At 46.2% G+C, this 14,934-nt stretch overlaps 1 protein-coding gene across 2 annotated transcripts in view; it reads right to left on the reverse strand.

The window, feature by feature from the left end:
* Positions 1-2,484: 2,484 nt before the first annotated feature.
* Positions 2,485-14,934, reverse strand: part of TCAF1 (TRPM8 channel associated factor 1) — a 36,262-nt gene continuing 23,812 nt past the window's right edge. For both annotated transcript variants that reach the window (XM_036246774.1, XM_036246775.1), the window contains exons 3-9: positions 11,324-12,318; positions 10,966-11,063; positions 9,746-9,959; positions 9,226-9,465; positions 7,571-7,908; positions 5,694-5,944; positions 2,485-3,122 (exon numbers count right to left, since the gene is read on the reverse strand). In XM_036246774.1, coding sequence (XP_036102667.1) covers positions 3,113-3,122; positions 5,694-5,944; positions 7,571-7,908; positions 9,226-9,465; positions 9,746-9,959; positions 10,966-11,063; positions 11,324-12,318 — 2,146 coding nt within the window. In that variant the 3' untranslated portion in view covers positions 2,485-3,112. The remainder of the gene's footprint in view (positions 3,123-5,693; positions 5,945-7,570; positions 7,909-9,225; positions 9,466-9,745; positions 9,960-10,965; positions 11,064-11,323; positions 12,319-14,934) is intronic.

Consider the following 14,934-nt stretch of genomic DNA (forward strand, 5'->3'; position numbering starts at 1 on the left):
AGCCACCAAGGAATAGCAGGACACAAGAAACCTGACAACCTGAAGATTTCCACTAGATAGTTGACTGTTTCTCCCAAAAAGCGGGGAGAGGGAGAAGCTGACAACAGATTATGATGTTCAGGCAAAGTGGCAAAGAATATACCAAGGAGACTGACATATGGATAGACCTCCTCTGACACCAGTTGGCCTCATGTAAGACTGAAACTTAATAACACTGTCCAATGAATCGGAGTACAGGAAGGCCTACAGCTCCATATGGACTTGAAATGATATTGGAATAGGAACAAATATTATGTGCCTTCTTGGGAAAGAACACTAGTTGGCAATCTTTACGCAATACCCAATTGTGCCTTCATTCATCCAACAAATATTGAAAACCTACTAGACAATAAGCTTTGTCATTAGACCCACGGTGAGATCAGGGGCAGGCTTTGTTTTTGTGGAATACCTGCAGAAATGAGGTGAAGTGTGTTTGAATAGTTGGAGGATATTAAGTGTAGCTAGACCTAGAGAGTAATGTGATAATATGATGAGCCAGGACACACGGGAAATACAAACACTTGAGCACCTTGTAAGCCATGTTAAGAATTTTGGTTGGACTGTACCTTCGTTGATATGAAGTCACTGAAGGATTTTTATTTGAGTTTATTAAAAATTTTTCAAAGTAATACATGCACAAGGTAAAAAATTAAATAGTACAGAGGACTTGAAATGAAAAACACAGTTCCCCACCCCACCCTTTTTAACCCTAGTCCCATCCCCTAGAGGCAATGCATTTAACAATTTCTATTTTTAGATCTTCTGTTAACTAACTTCCTAACATTAAATAATATGTTTGAACAATAATTTCTTGGCTTATTAACTTTAGACACTCTTTAATAATACACCATTACAAAAGATAAGGATTTAACTTACACTATCCTGTTACCTTTGCCTATCTTTCCCCAAATTTTTGATATCATTTTAATACTTCTATTGGTTTAATTTATAGCTTCGAACAGCATACCAATCCTCCAGTTCTTGTTCCATTAACTGTAGACTTTTTTCATCCCCACTTTAGATATACAAGTAGCCCTAACTCTTTCTTCCACCTCTTTCCACAGCTAATTTTCACCTTCTTTCTGCTCTTTTCCCTTAACATGTCAAGATTAATTACTATCAATTTCATTTCTGAATAAACACTTAAGCCTTTCAGGTTTTGTCTATAGGCTGATCAGAACTAAATAGCATGTACATTATTTTTGCTATGTAAATACTGTTTACTGAGAGCCATGGAGAAGCTTGGACATTTTTTTCCATATGCATCCAATGTCATATCTGTGCCACTTGAAAGGAAATATACCTACCGCCAATGTCAAATTGAGTATCTTTTTACATTCCACGCGTATTTTCTGTTGTTGTTTCAGAAATGAATTTATATCTCTTGACATATTTGTTTTGTTTTCTCTTGTTGGCTAAAGAATGTATGTTTCTCCACATTCTCAAACAGTCCAGCTTCTCAGGGAGCCTGAGACTGTGTGTGCTGTCGTCTGAACTGGGTCAGTCTGCTAGATAACTGACTGTCATTCTAGAATGAGAGTCCTGTTGGATAACTGTCACTCTAAGGTGAGACATCTTGTTGGTTATGTGACACTCTGGAGTGACACATCCTGGGTGAGGTCCATCATTTCCCAGATTCCGTTTCTTCATCTTTCCCAGTTCTCATCCTCATTTTGCTGGAGAATTTCCTCAAGGTACTCCCTCAGTAAGGGTGCAGAGAAGGTAGACTTTCTGAAAACTTGCATGTCAGAAAATACCTTTATTTTGACTGGACTCAACAGCTTGGTTTGCTACGGAATTCTGAGTACAAAATTTTTGTGATAAGCGGAGACACTGCTCCATTGGTTTCTAGCTTTCAGTGTTGCTGATGAAAAATCTGCTGCCAGTCTATATCTCATCCCTTTTTAGCTGAGCTAATTATGATGACCTAACTTTATTTTTGCTCTGGGCACTTTTAATGTCTTCTCTCTATCCTTAATATTTCAAAATTTCACAGGATTGTGTCTCGATGTAGGTTTTATCGGGATCCCCTCAATCTGGAGACCTAGTTCTTTCTGTTCAAGAATTTTTTCTATTTTCTCTTCCAAAAACCCCTCATGGTTAGCTACTGATTGTCTAGATCTCTTTCCTTTCTTCATATTTTCCACTATTTCTTTTTCCTCTATATCTAGGGAGATTCCCTCAACTTTATTCAATCTCATTTCACTTTCAAAGGGCTCTCCTTATTATCAGAGATTTTCCTTTCTTTGTAGCATCCTGTTTTCATCTTACAAATATACCTCAGAGCTCTCTGAAGTTCTAGCTAGGTTTTAAAGTTACTTATTCCATTTTAACTTTGTTTCCTCCAGAATTGGTTGTAGTTTTCAAATCTTCTCACTCTAATTGGTAATTTTTACTTACATGCCCATTCCCTGGTCCTTCCTCCCACCCTCCCACCCAGTGCTCAATGTCTGGGAATTGCTCGCTGACCATTTGCATTTAAGCATTGATATAACTTGACTTTTGTAGGAGTTGGTATGGGTTTCCTCTGCCATTGTATGGCTTGGTCTGTTTTGTTTTGTTTTTTTTTCCAGTAAGTCTCTACTATGACTGGAAACACTTGGTTACTTGAATAAATCTAGGGGGTCTCAACTGTCAGTGGAGAATTAGCTGATAGGCTAGGGGTTCACTTAATTCCACAAAAAGAGAAATTTCATTCTGGAGCACCAACTCCTACCTCTCCCTAGGCAGTTTATTCAATTTCTTTATATAAACCACAACCACAACAACAATAACAGCAACAACAGATTTTTCACTGGTACCAATAGCTGACTGCCTGTGTTCTATGCACAAGGGATGGGGTAGAATGGGATGGGGTTCAATTTTACAACTGGTATAATTCTTTAGTAGATAAACATTTCAGGTGCCCAAGTCTCTCTGGGGTTATGTTGTTCAGATCAGCTTATATTCTGTCTGAAAGGTACCTTCACTCTTTCATTCTTATTCATGCTTCATCCACTTTCTCTCTTCCAGAAATGTGTTGAGGTCTTCTTCACTCATAACCAAATGCCTTCTGTTTTCTTTGACTTCCATTTCAGTGGGGCCTGGAGAGGGAGGGGAGGTAAACTTATATGTTCAGTTCATCATCTTAAATTCAAAGTAACACTGGAAGCTTTTAAATAAGGTATGTGAGACATGGATAATTTTACATTTTTAAAACATCCCCAGGGATATACTGCTGAAAAATGGATAGAAGAGGTCAAGAACAGAAATAAATATTATCCTAAATAACTAAGGATCTAAGTTCCTTTCTGAGAACATGCAATGTCTGGGACTTTGGGGAAACAGGCACTTTACCAAAATAACCCATTATTAAAAACCCAATAAGCTAGTAGAATTCTGTCATGGTGCGCTAGTGGGAAGGACTGAACCCTGAATCACCTGCACCCTAAAAAGACTTGGATGACACCAAAAGGATCATCCCAGCTCTGTCTATTGGGAAGCACTAAAGGAGCCTACCTCACATTCTTCCTTGGAACTGGAATTTGGGATAAACAAAGATACTTTTTTGTTCTGATAAAATTAGATGAGGGGCAAGTCTAAGTAGCCAAAGTGCTGGCAGGTAGGGACATAAAGTTCCCTTTTGTTTGCTAGTTGGTTTCTTCATTGACTCATTTATTTGTTCAAAGCACTGTAGTTACTAATACCCAAACTCTAATCGGAATGCCCAGGTTCAGATTCCAGCTCTATCACTTGTTAGTCATGTCGCCTTAGGTTACACTTCACTTGTCCTCCATAAAGTTCAGCTGGCTTATTCCTAAGAAGGGGGTGGTCAGTTTCCATCTCATAAGATTACTGTGAAGATTCAATGAAACAATCCACATGAAGGAACCAGTCCAATACCTGGCACGTACGCAACACCCCACTTATTGATAGCAATTATTTTAAAGGTTGAACACTATTCAACATCTATGTTTAAAGCCCCGAGATATTCATGAAATAAGGGCAAATAATTCTATGGTCAAGAAATGACATGATAAAACAAATCCAAGGAAAAACATTATCTAGCTTAAATCTTATCATCTACACATCCACCCAATTCTAATAATGCTGTATTAAAACAACTAAATAAAAAGAAGTGAGCTAAAGGAAAATTGGCTGGATGTACTCAATGTCAATGCTAGAGCCCCAACTCTAGCTGCAACTACAGACAAATGAGAGCTTCTGAATACGATCAGAAGACAATTGAAAATCTTTGAATGCATTGTAATTAGATGCAATTTGAGTTGGCTATATCTAGTTCTCTGGTTCTAAAGTAAAGACGTCTATATGTTCGAAACTCGTATCTGCCCAACTAGTAAGTAATTCTTGACTGTTTTAGAAATCTGCGTCACTTGGGAAATATAAACACCAACACTGAGCCCAATGCCCATTGTTTGCTCAAGACAAGCACACTCGTGAAATTGTTCTGGGTTTTCAAGTGACTTCCACTCTTGATTTAATCAGAGAAGGAATTCTACCTGAACAATGGAATTGAATAAAGAGACCAAGCCCTAGGAACTTGCAAAACCCTGTGAATTTAGAGCCCTTCCTTTAGATCATAGAGCAACCCACCAGACTCCTCTTGGAGGCTGGTGCAGGAAGAGTAAGATAGCATGGGGTTAATTACACTGCATCTGTAAGAGCCATCTAAAAGTGAAGCCTAGCTCTCCAACGACAGTGCGTTAATTAGATAATAATAATGGCAGCCAACATTTTCTCTGTACCTACTAACTGCCAGTTACTGTTCCAGTCACTTTTAGAGGCACTAAAATGTAATCCTCACAATAATCCTATGAAATCGAGCCCGTTTTAGGGATGAGGAAATTGAGTCACAGAGAAGTTAAGGAAGTTGCCAGAGTCATACAACTAACAGGTGAAAGAACCAGAATTTGGACTCAGAGAGTCAAGTGTGAGACATGATGATCTTAACCTTTAGGCTGTGGGAAGCAGTCAGCTCACTACCCTGTGAACCAGCATAAAATAAAGCAATTCCTTACACAGCATGCACTGTATTCACAAACCTCTTCAAAATGACTGAGTCTCTATGACAACCCTGTGGGGAAGGAATTTTTATCATCTCATACACAGGAGTACTGAAATAAAATTATTTTCCCAAGAACTAACACTAGCTATGGGCTCTATTTCACCAGATTGCTTTTCAAAGCTCTTTAAAAACTACCCAAGACACAAAATATAAGAGTCCTCAGGGAGCTATGATAAATCATGGTAAATCTGTGTTTCAGTGGGGTTCTGTGCGCAGGGTTTTTGGAACAACTCATCAACAATAGAAGCCCAGCGAGTCCTCAGGATGTCAGGACAAGGACCGCTCTCCGTGGGCTGTGGCTGTGACAGTGACCAAGGCCTAAGGTTCTCAGAACTGGCCCAAACAGGGTCAGGAGTGAGTCTGACAGCTGAGAACTGAGGAGCAAACTCAAGAACAGAGGGCCTTGCTCCTGCGAAATTCTGATCCCCTTTCTTACTGTGTTCTTAACCCACTTTCTAGAGACACAACCAGGGGCAGTGAGCCCAGAGGACAGGCCAGTGCCCTAAGAGACAGAGGTCGAGGAGTGAATCCCCGTCTCTGCCTACCTCCCCACACCTCTCTACCTGCCACCTCGCTGGGCACTCCTTACATCTGTGTGAGGAGGTACAATTTCATTATATTTTCCTTCCATTCAGGCAGATAGGCCAGGCTGGTCGCCACTTCCTTCTGGATCGGCCAGGCCCAGGCCTCAAAGAAGGGGGCCAGGTTCTTCTGCACTTGGTGGGAGAACATCTTCACCCACAGGTTCATCTTGTTCACATTGTCTGTGGGCAAGTTGGTCTGGTTCCGATACTCAGTGAAGAGACGGATGAAGGGCTCCCAACCAAAGGCTTCCTGGAGCTGCAAGGAGAGGGAGGAGGCAGGATGAGACAGGGAGTCAGCAACAGGAAGACTCAACAAACACTCTGATAAATGGATTAATTTCTGCACTGAACCCCTTCAACACTAGTTTCATGGCTATGATGGACTCTTCTGTTTCACCTGCTGGCCCCGTGCCCTATACTCATATTTGAACCGTTTTCTTAAAATATGTTTTTATTGATTTTTTAGAGAGATTGAAACATCAATCAGCTGTCTCTTGCACGCCCCCTAGTGGGGGTTCGAGCCAGCAACCCAGGCATGTGCCCTGACCGGGAATGGAACTGGGACCTCTCAGTCCACCGGAGGACACTCAATCCACTGAGCCGCACTGGCTGGGCTTATATTCAAACCTTAAGAAAGGGCCTCTCAGCTAGCACAGTGCTCAACACAAAGTAGACACTCAGTAAGTGGTGGCTGTGGTCACATCAGCCATGATCATGTCAGTGTTTACACCGGTATCATTACTCACACATCTCACTAGCTCGTGGAAGTGGCGATAGGATGTTACACGGGGATTTTAAATGAGCTGAAGCAAAGAACTCCTTACATCTTCCAGAGTTGTGAAGTAAAACCCTGTATTTGGGGAACTCCTAGTCCTGTCCTGACAGAATCCTCATTAACTATAAGTCTTTGTCAATTTCCAAAGCAACTAAAATGGCCTTTAGGGGGGAAAAATGAGTCTGGTAGAAGCAGAAGACTATATGTGGGTAGCTAGACTTAAACATAAAGCATCATTTTAGAGAAAGCCATCCTAGGCCATCGGAAGCAGCCCGTTCGGCTGGGGTGTGGAGTTCCCTGAAACAACCTCAACTTTATTTCACAGATGAGGAACCGTGGGGTGCAGTGGCCCCTATGACAGGTTTATGCAGAGTCCCCCAGCGGTGTTACTGTCATTCTCATGGCCGTGGCCATGAGCAGAGGCCCTCGAGCAGGTAGAAGGCCAGACTATTCTGTGCCTGGCACGTGACAGAGCTCCAGAACCTGAGGTGATGAGACTCTCCACAGTGAGCTGAAAACAATCCGGGGACTCCGGCAGAACTGGGGTGTTTAAATGAAAAGTCAAGGCGAAGGCAACCTCCCTGTCCAGGCCGCGGAGGACTCTTGGATTGCCTTTAAGGTGGAAACTGAGGCACAGCCAAGTCATAATGAGAAGATGACTTCTCTCATCTGTGTGTGTGTGTGTGTGTGTGTGTGTGTGTGTGTGGTGTGGGGGGCTGTTTGGTTTTAGATAGCTATTAAATAGCATAGTTTGGCTTCAATCTCAGTTAAGTCTGGGTCTAAAGCCAGTGACAGTGACTATTTATAGCACTACACGTGTCTCTACCATGTTTCCACTTTCTCAATGCTTTCTATCTCATCTCATGCATCTCTTCGAGTTCATGGGGTGAGGGCGGGCAGTTAAATCCCTTAGGGTCCTGCAAAATGATGTGCTGAGAGGCAATGTCTATTAAGACTGTCACAAGTGGGCTTTGTCGGGGTCTCATAAACCTAGTATGGGAGACAGGTGTAGTGGGACGTCTCCCGGGTTACAAGACTACCGCCTGACCACGATGCTCCGGCATCCCCGCAGGAGGTTCCCACACCCACCGCTGTCACCTGGTATACCTGTAAGTATGTTTCCAGTGCTGTCCACGCATTCCAGTTTTTCACGTTGGGCCCCTTGCTCAGGTAGATCCTGACTCTCTTCTCCCGAACTGGGGGCCACAGGGCGATGTTGGCCCGGCCTCGAGGGATGCCCAAGACCGTTTCGTGCACGTAAACGCACCACAGGTTGCAGGTGGCCTCGGTGGTGTGTGGCGGGAACTCCCACTCCTGCCGCTGCTGGTTGCGGCCGAGCTCATGGACGGGGCCCCACAGCCCCTTGGTTCTGATGAGCTTCTCATTGATGAGCTCCTGCACCGACTCCAGGTGGCACATGATGGGGTACCCTGCATGCATCCAGCCTGCGAGACAGAGGAGGGGGAGGAGGGTTAGAGGGCTCCTCACACATTGTACAAAGTTTTCCTCTGTTTCGTACCTCCCCAGACACCCAGGAGCCCCGATGACTTCCAGAATCCCATACAGCTCAGAAGGCCAATCCACACCCTCCTGGGCCTCCCTCCTCTTCCTCAAACTCATCCTCGCTCTGATCTGACAGTATGTGCTTACGGGAGGGGAGGGGCCCCCGAACTGCTGTTCATGCTACTGTTCCGTTTTCTATGTTGATGGGCATGACCTGTCCGTGGGAACCTGTCATTATACTCTTTCCTCAAGATCAGTAACTCACTGAGGATATTCTCCTTCTCGTGTATTTATTTTTTATAAAATACATTTTTTTTCTTTATTGATTTGAGAGAGAGAGGAAGAGAGAGGGAGCGAGATAAACATCGCTGAGAGAGAACATCAATTGGCTGCCTCCTGCATGTCCCCCCACTGGGGATTTGGCCCACAACCTGGGCATGTGCCCTGACCAGGCATGGAACCGGCGACCTCTTGGTACATGGGTGGATGCTTAACCACTGAGCCACAGCGGCTGGGCCCCCTTCTCATTTAGATATATGTTTGCCCGCCTTGACATAATAGTGATCTTCTACATAAGCCAAGAAAACCAGGGTCTACAGTGATGTCCATGGCTCTTTAATTTCTATAGACCCCCACCCCCACCCCCAATTTTTTCGGCCTCTTGGCCCACTGGTAAAACGCCATCAAAATATCACTTTAGCCCTGGCTGGTTTGGCTCAGCAATTAAAAAGTCGGCCCGAGGACCAGGGAGACCTGGGTTTGGTTCCCACCAAGGGCACGTAACTCAGTTGCAGTTTGTTCCCGGCCCCGGTTGGGGTCGTGTGGGTGGCAACCGCTAGATGTGTCTCTCTCATGTCGATGTTACTCTCTCTCTTCTTCCCTCCCTCCCTCCCGCTCTATCTGAAGATAAATGCAAAAAAAAAAAAAAAAAAAAGTCCTCGGGTGAGGATTAAAAAAAAAATCACTTTAAATGTCTTCCTCGATGTCTATTGAGGGTACACAGAATACGTTACTTACCCATTCCACAATCGTTGGACATTTAGGTAGTTTCCCATTTTTCTATTTTTTGTTAAAGGAAATTGCTGAGTCTATTTTTTTTTAATACACTTTTACCTTTTCATGTAAATAGCAAGGATTACAACATTTATGTCTTGCTAGAAGAGCATGTTTACCCTGATGGCTGCCCCCTGCAGGCTGTTGCAGAAGGGAAGTCCCTTGGGGGCAGCAGGCACAGAGGGCTCTCCGACCAGGGCACCCACCTACTGAGATCTGCACGTCGGCCACAATCCTCTGAGGCAGGCGCAAGGGGAAGGGCTCGGCCCCCAGCCGTGCCACAGCCTGCATCACCTCGTCCCAGAGGCGAAGCAGCGGCTCTGGATTCTCCAGGGTTCGAAGGTTGGCGGTGGGCACGGTCAGGATGATGTTGTCTGTTGCCAGCTCTCCCCAGGGACCTGGATTCTCCTGGAGACGCCTCTTCCACTCCTCCTGGGATGTCTCCCCTGAGAAGAGAGGCCATGGGCTTGAAACTCCCTCTTCCAAAGCCTTTAGGTTAAAACACAGAGCTTGAACCCCAAGAGGAGAACACTAAAGTCATGAACAACCATGTCCCCTTCATCATCCTTCTTCTCTGAGGTCCTCATGAATGTGGTTTGGCCTCACAGCCGGACCTTCCTTCCCTCCTCCAATCCGAGTCTCTTTTTGCCTGCCCCAAGCTGCGCCAATGCCCTCTTCACCCCCAACTCTGCAGTCCCCAGGTCCCACTCCACGGCTCCCACTCACCCAGCTTGTAGAACGGAGCGTGCACCGCCCCCTTCACAGTGACGGGCACAGAGCCCAGCTTGCTGTTCTGAGGCACGATGATGTAGAGGAGGCCACCCCAGAGGCAGGTGATTGATTTTGTGGGCTTGTCCAAGCAGCACCGGTTGATCACCAGTGGGCCTCGGAACAATTTGCTGGCCCTGGTCAGGTCATCAGTGTGGCAGCCAATCTGTACCTGGAGCAGAGACACCCCCACAGAGTCACCTTGGGGCACGTGCGGTGGAAGGGGATAGCGCCCATGAGGTGGGCACAGGAAGGGCACTGGGATTTATGACCCCAGCCTTCCTCCCATCTATGAACCATGTATGCTAAACCTATGAAATTGCATCATTCCTTGGGTGGTATGGACCGAATCGTGTGTAACTTCCTCCCAGGGGAGTCAAACAGCTCCACTAGGGTGATGTTGAGACACTGATGTGAGGGGCACCAGGTGTTCCACGGTAGGGACTCTGGTGTTGGTAAGGGGGTGGAAGGGGTCCAACCCTCTGCTGACTCAAGAGGCCCAGCAGGGGCCAGTGTGACCGGCTGATGTAGCGGAGGGTTGATTCAGTTCCTCCTGATCTCCAAGGCTCCCCTGTTCCTTGTCCTTGGTGGAGTCCTAGAATTATTTCCCAGGATTTATGCCAATCAAGTTCTAGGATAAATGCAGGTGTAGAATAAGCCCTAACTGTCACAGCGACACTCAAGGGAGACAGAGCAGTGTGGCACCTGAATTTGTGACTAGGGTGTGTGTATGTGCAAGCGGCAGAGCTGAGGGGCACGGGGCCAGCAAGGAATAGTCTTTGGCTTCTCTCAGGAAGAAGCCGGAGTCCGAGAGGCCTTGTGCTACAGCAGGAGATGTGTATGGGAAGGGAAGGGAACCAAGGTCTGTGAATACCACTGTGTGCTAGGGGCCTTCCACGGGACACCTTCCTGTTCCCCACTCTATGGCATCAGTGAAACGCACAGAACTTCAGGGTGAGGAGGTCGTAGGTTTGAGTCCTGGGCTCTGAAACGTATCAGATCTATACATTTCAATCAATCAGCTGTGCTGCACCTGTGTGGCCTCATCCTTAAAATGGGGTAAAAGGAAATGCCCTGTGCTGCCAATAGGGTTTTTATGGGGATCAGGTAAGATGCTCCCCGTGAAAGCCAGAACACGTGGGCTCCATGTTTCCTGGGCAGATGGAGTGTGGCCTTACCTTCAGGTCAGCGGAGGCAGCGGCCTCAGGCAGTGAGACCTCTATAATTTGCCGTCCAGGTATGTACAGCCCGGTGCTCATCCAGCAGTATCGGGTGCCTGTCAGAAGCACGGGGCAGATGTTACCTTTCCTCCGATTCCATCTACCGCCCCTCCATGCGCTCTGTGCGTCTCTCCCCCTCCACACTCCCTGACTCAACTCTTGCAAACATCACCTAATGCCCCAACCCCTATCTTCTTAGAAGTGCATGGCAAAGGGTGGAGCTGACCTTCTGGAGGTCATCGGGTCCCTGAAACGAGCTACCTCATCATGCCCCAGGCCCCCAGACCCCCCAACACTGAGCTCCCTCATTGCACACCTGGATTGTTGCAGTTGACCTCAACGGTGATAGGAGATTCCGAGGGGCGCAGATAGGGGCTGCTGTACATGTCTTCAATTTCTGGGACTAACAGAGAGAGGTCACTCCCCGAGTGGGCCAGACCAGTGGCCAGGGAGAGCATAGCACCCCTGCAGCAGTCATTGATGACGGGGTTCTCTCGGGTGGCCACAGGGAGCCGGTATCGACTCAGCAGCTTCCTCAGGAGCCGGTGCACAGACATGTAGGCGGGGATCTCTTCCGCGGGGATCTGCAGGAAGGCCGCGCCATCCGGCCCCAGCTTCGCCAGCCACCCCTTCTCCACGTTCCCTCTCTTCCTGCCCATTATCACCTGGAACTCGGCCAGGGTGGAGCGGAAGTGATAGGTCCTGATTCCCGCTTTCGGAGTACGAAAGGGGCCTGGATTGAGGCTTTGGCTTGTGATGCTGATGCCGAAGGGGTTGAGGAGGAGGTTTCCTGGGAACCGAGCCAGAGGGGACACGCCGGGGTTCTTGAAGGCCCACCACCAGGCTTGGGCTGCGACAAACAGCCCCCCGCCCTCGGCTACAAACTCCTGCAGCTCCTTCACGCCCGCGTCACTCGCAGGCTCAAAGCAGTAGACGCTGGCGTCACTGGTCAGGTGCGGCTCGATGCTGGTGTCTATGCCCCCCACGGCCAGCAGGCCGCTCATTGTCCTCAGCTCCGTCTGCACCACGATCTTGCCCCGGCGGCCCGCGTCCAGCCAGCGCACGGCGTTGAGCAGGAAGGGGCCCAGTTTCCCCACAGTGAACAACACCTTGTGGCCCATCACGACCACCCGGCCGCGGCCGTAGCGGGCAGCCGCTATGACACAGCCGTGGTAGGAGTCTAGCCCCAGGGGAAAGGCCAAGGCCCCGTGCACGAGCAGCTGCGACGGGAAGCAGTCCGAGTTGCTGATGTCCAGCTCGGAAATCCCGTGCAGGAGCTCCTCCCGGTCCTCGGAGAGGTCGTCTTCACAGCTGCAACAGAGACACGCGCGCTCGTGAAGGCGAAGCTCTGCGTACCGCGCCTGGCGTGCGGCAAGCCCAGCTTCACGAACAGTGCCCTTAGCTCTTCCCGCAGAGCGGGAACCACGCGGGCAGATCTGGCCTCCCTGGGCATGGAGACGCCTTTGCGCGGAGACAGAGAAACGGGGCACTCGCTCTGCTCTGCGCGATCTCTGTGCATATATTCTCCAAAGGACATCTTGAAGAAAGCCTCGCTGTGTTTACCCAACGCTGCATGTGAACTATTCTGGATTTCGGTGTTAAAAATGCCCTTTAGCCCTGGCCGGTTTGGCTCAGCGGTTAGAACCTCCGCTGGCGGTCCAGAGAGACCCCGGTTCGGTTCCTGCTAAGGGCAGGTACCTCGGCTGCAGTTTGTCCCTGGCCCCAGTTGGGGTTGTGGTTGTGGTTGTGCAGGAAGTGGCCACTCGATGTGTCCCTTTCACATCGATATTTCTCTCTCTCTCCCCCTCCCACTCTATCTGAACAAAAATGGAAAAATGTCTTCCAGTGAGGATTAAAAAAATGCCCTTTAAGCATTATATAAAGAACTGACCAGCAGAGTGCGTGGTATTATTAGAATCACTGCTATCTTAAAATGTGGGCCAGGGGGTCCGACTGGCCTCAACTCTAGCCAGACCCTTCTGTTACTTTAATCTACTGGGATTGACTGTCTACACCCAGCTCTCTACCCATTCATTGCCAGCCCACAGGAGGGATGCATATTTCTGCTATATGGGTTTTCTGAGCACCATCTGTTCTGTCCAAAATGAAGATGGAGCCTGTGGGATTATTAGGGGATAAGGAGCAGAGTGACCTCTATAAGCAGACCTCTGAGATCCCAGAACTGGTTAGAACACCTGCGTTAAATAAGGCTGTGGCAACTGGATGGTCAGAAGGATGGTCGGCTGCAAGGAAACACTGAAAAACAGTGAATTTTAGCTTCTGCATTTAAGTCTAAATTAATCTTTAATTATTTATTTTGTATGGAGTGGGATACATTGCAAGATTCATTTTTTCCCACGTAAGGGTTTCAGGACCACTGTTGAAAAGATTCTTTTCCCTCATGGAATTACATTGGCACCTCGCCAAAAAATAATTGAGCATAAAACTGTGGCTCTGTTTTTGAACTGTCTAGTCTGTTTCATTCATCCGTATGTCTATCCTTATGCCAAAACCATGGTGGTTTGATTACGTTAGCTTTCTAGCAAGTCTTGAAATGAGGTTACATTAGGTCCTGTCATTCGTATATTATTTTATAATCAATTTTAACTTTGCCAGAGATTGCATTGAATCTATATGTCATTTGGGGAAAAACTCACATCTTAAAAATACTGAGTGTTCTGATCCATCAACATGGTGTATTTCTCTGTTTCCTTAAGTTTTATTAAATTTCTCTCAATAATGTTTTACGGTTTTCAACATACAGGTCTAGTAACATATTATGTTAAATTTGTCCATTAGCATTTCATGATTTTAGGTCCTGTTTTAATTGATACTGTATTTTTCATTTCAATGACTTTTTTTTTTGGCTGCTAGCATATAAAAATATAATTGATTCTTGTATGTTGATCTTGTATTTTGCAACCCTGCTCAACTCAATTATTAGAGTAGCTTTTCTGTAGATTAAAAATTTTTTTTTCTACATAGATGATCATGCTTTCTGCAAATAAGCATAGGTTTACTTCTTAATTTTTAATCTCTATGCCTTCTTTTACTTGCCTTATTGCATTGGCTAAGACCTTTCAAACAGTGTTGACTTAAAGCAGTGAGAGCAGATATTCTTCCTTGTTTTGTTCTCAATCTTAGGGTATCTCACCATTAAGTACATTCTTAGCTATAAGTTTTTCAGAGATGACTCCTGCCACCTTGAAGAAGGTCCTTTTTATTTCTAGTTTGCAGAAATTTTATCATGATTGGGTATTAAAATTTGTTAAGTGCTGTGTGTGTGTGTGTGTGTGTGCATGCATGTATTGAATTATATCGTTTTCTCATTCATTCTGTTAATATGGTGAATTAATTTGATGTTTGAATGTTAAATCAGCCATGTGAATTCCAAAGATAAGCTCTACTTCATCATGCTGTATCATCCTTTTCTTATATTGCTATATTCTGTTTATAACATATATATATTTTTTGGCCCGGGACTCTCTGTTCCACAGGCCGACTATCCAACCACTGAGCCAAACCGGCCAGGGCTGTTTACAATATTTTTAAAAATAATTTTTGCGCCCTGGCCAGTTTGGCTCAGCGGTTAGAGCATCAGCCTGCGGTCCCAAGAGACCCGGGTTCGGTTCCCGCTAAGGGCACGTACCTCGGTTGCAGTTTGTCCCCGACCCTGGTCGGTCGTGCGGGTGGCAGCCACCCGGTATGTTCCTTTCACATTGATGTTTCTCTCTCTCTCTCTTCCTCTCTCTCCCTCCCACTCTACCTGAACAAAAAATGGAAAAATGTCCTCGGGTGATGATAAAAAATAATAATAATAATAATAATTTTTGCATCTATGTTCATGAGGGATATTGTTCTGTAGTTTTTTTCCCCCATGGTGTCTTTCTCTGGTTTTGGTTCCAGAGAAATCCTGGTTTAATAAAT

The sequence above is a fragment of the Molossus molossus genome, unplaced genomic scaffold, assembly GCF_014108415.1.
Source record: "Molossus molossus isolate mMolMol1 unplaced genomic scaffold, mMolMol1.p scaffold_m16_p_7, whole genome shotgun sequence".
NCBI classification, from domain to species: Eukaryota; Metazoa; Chordata; class Mammalia; order Chiroptera; family Molossidae; genus Molossus; species Molossus molossus.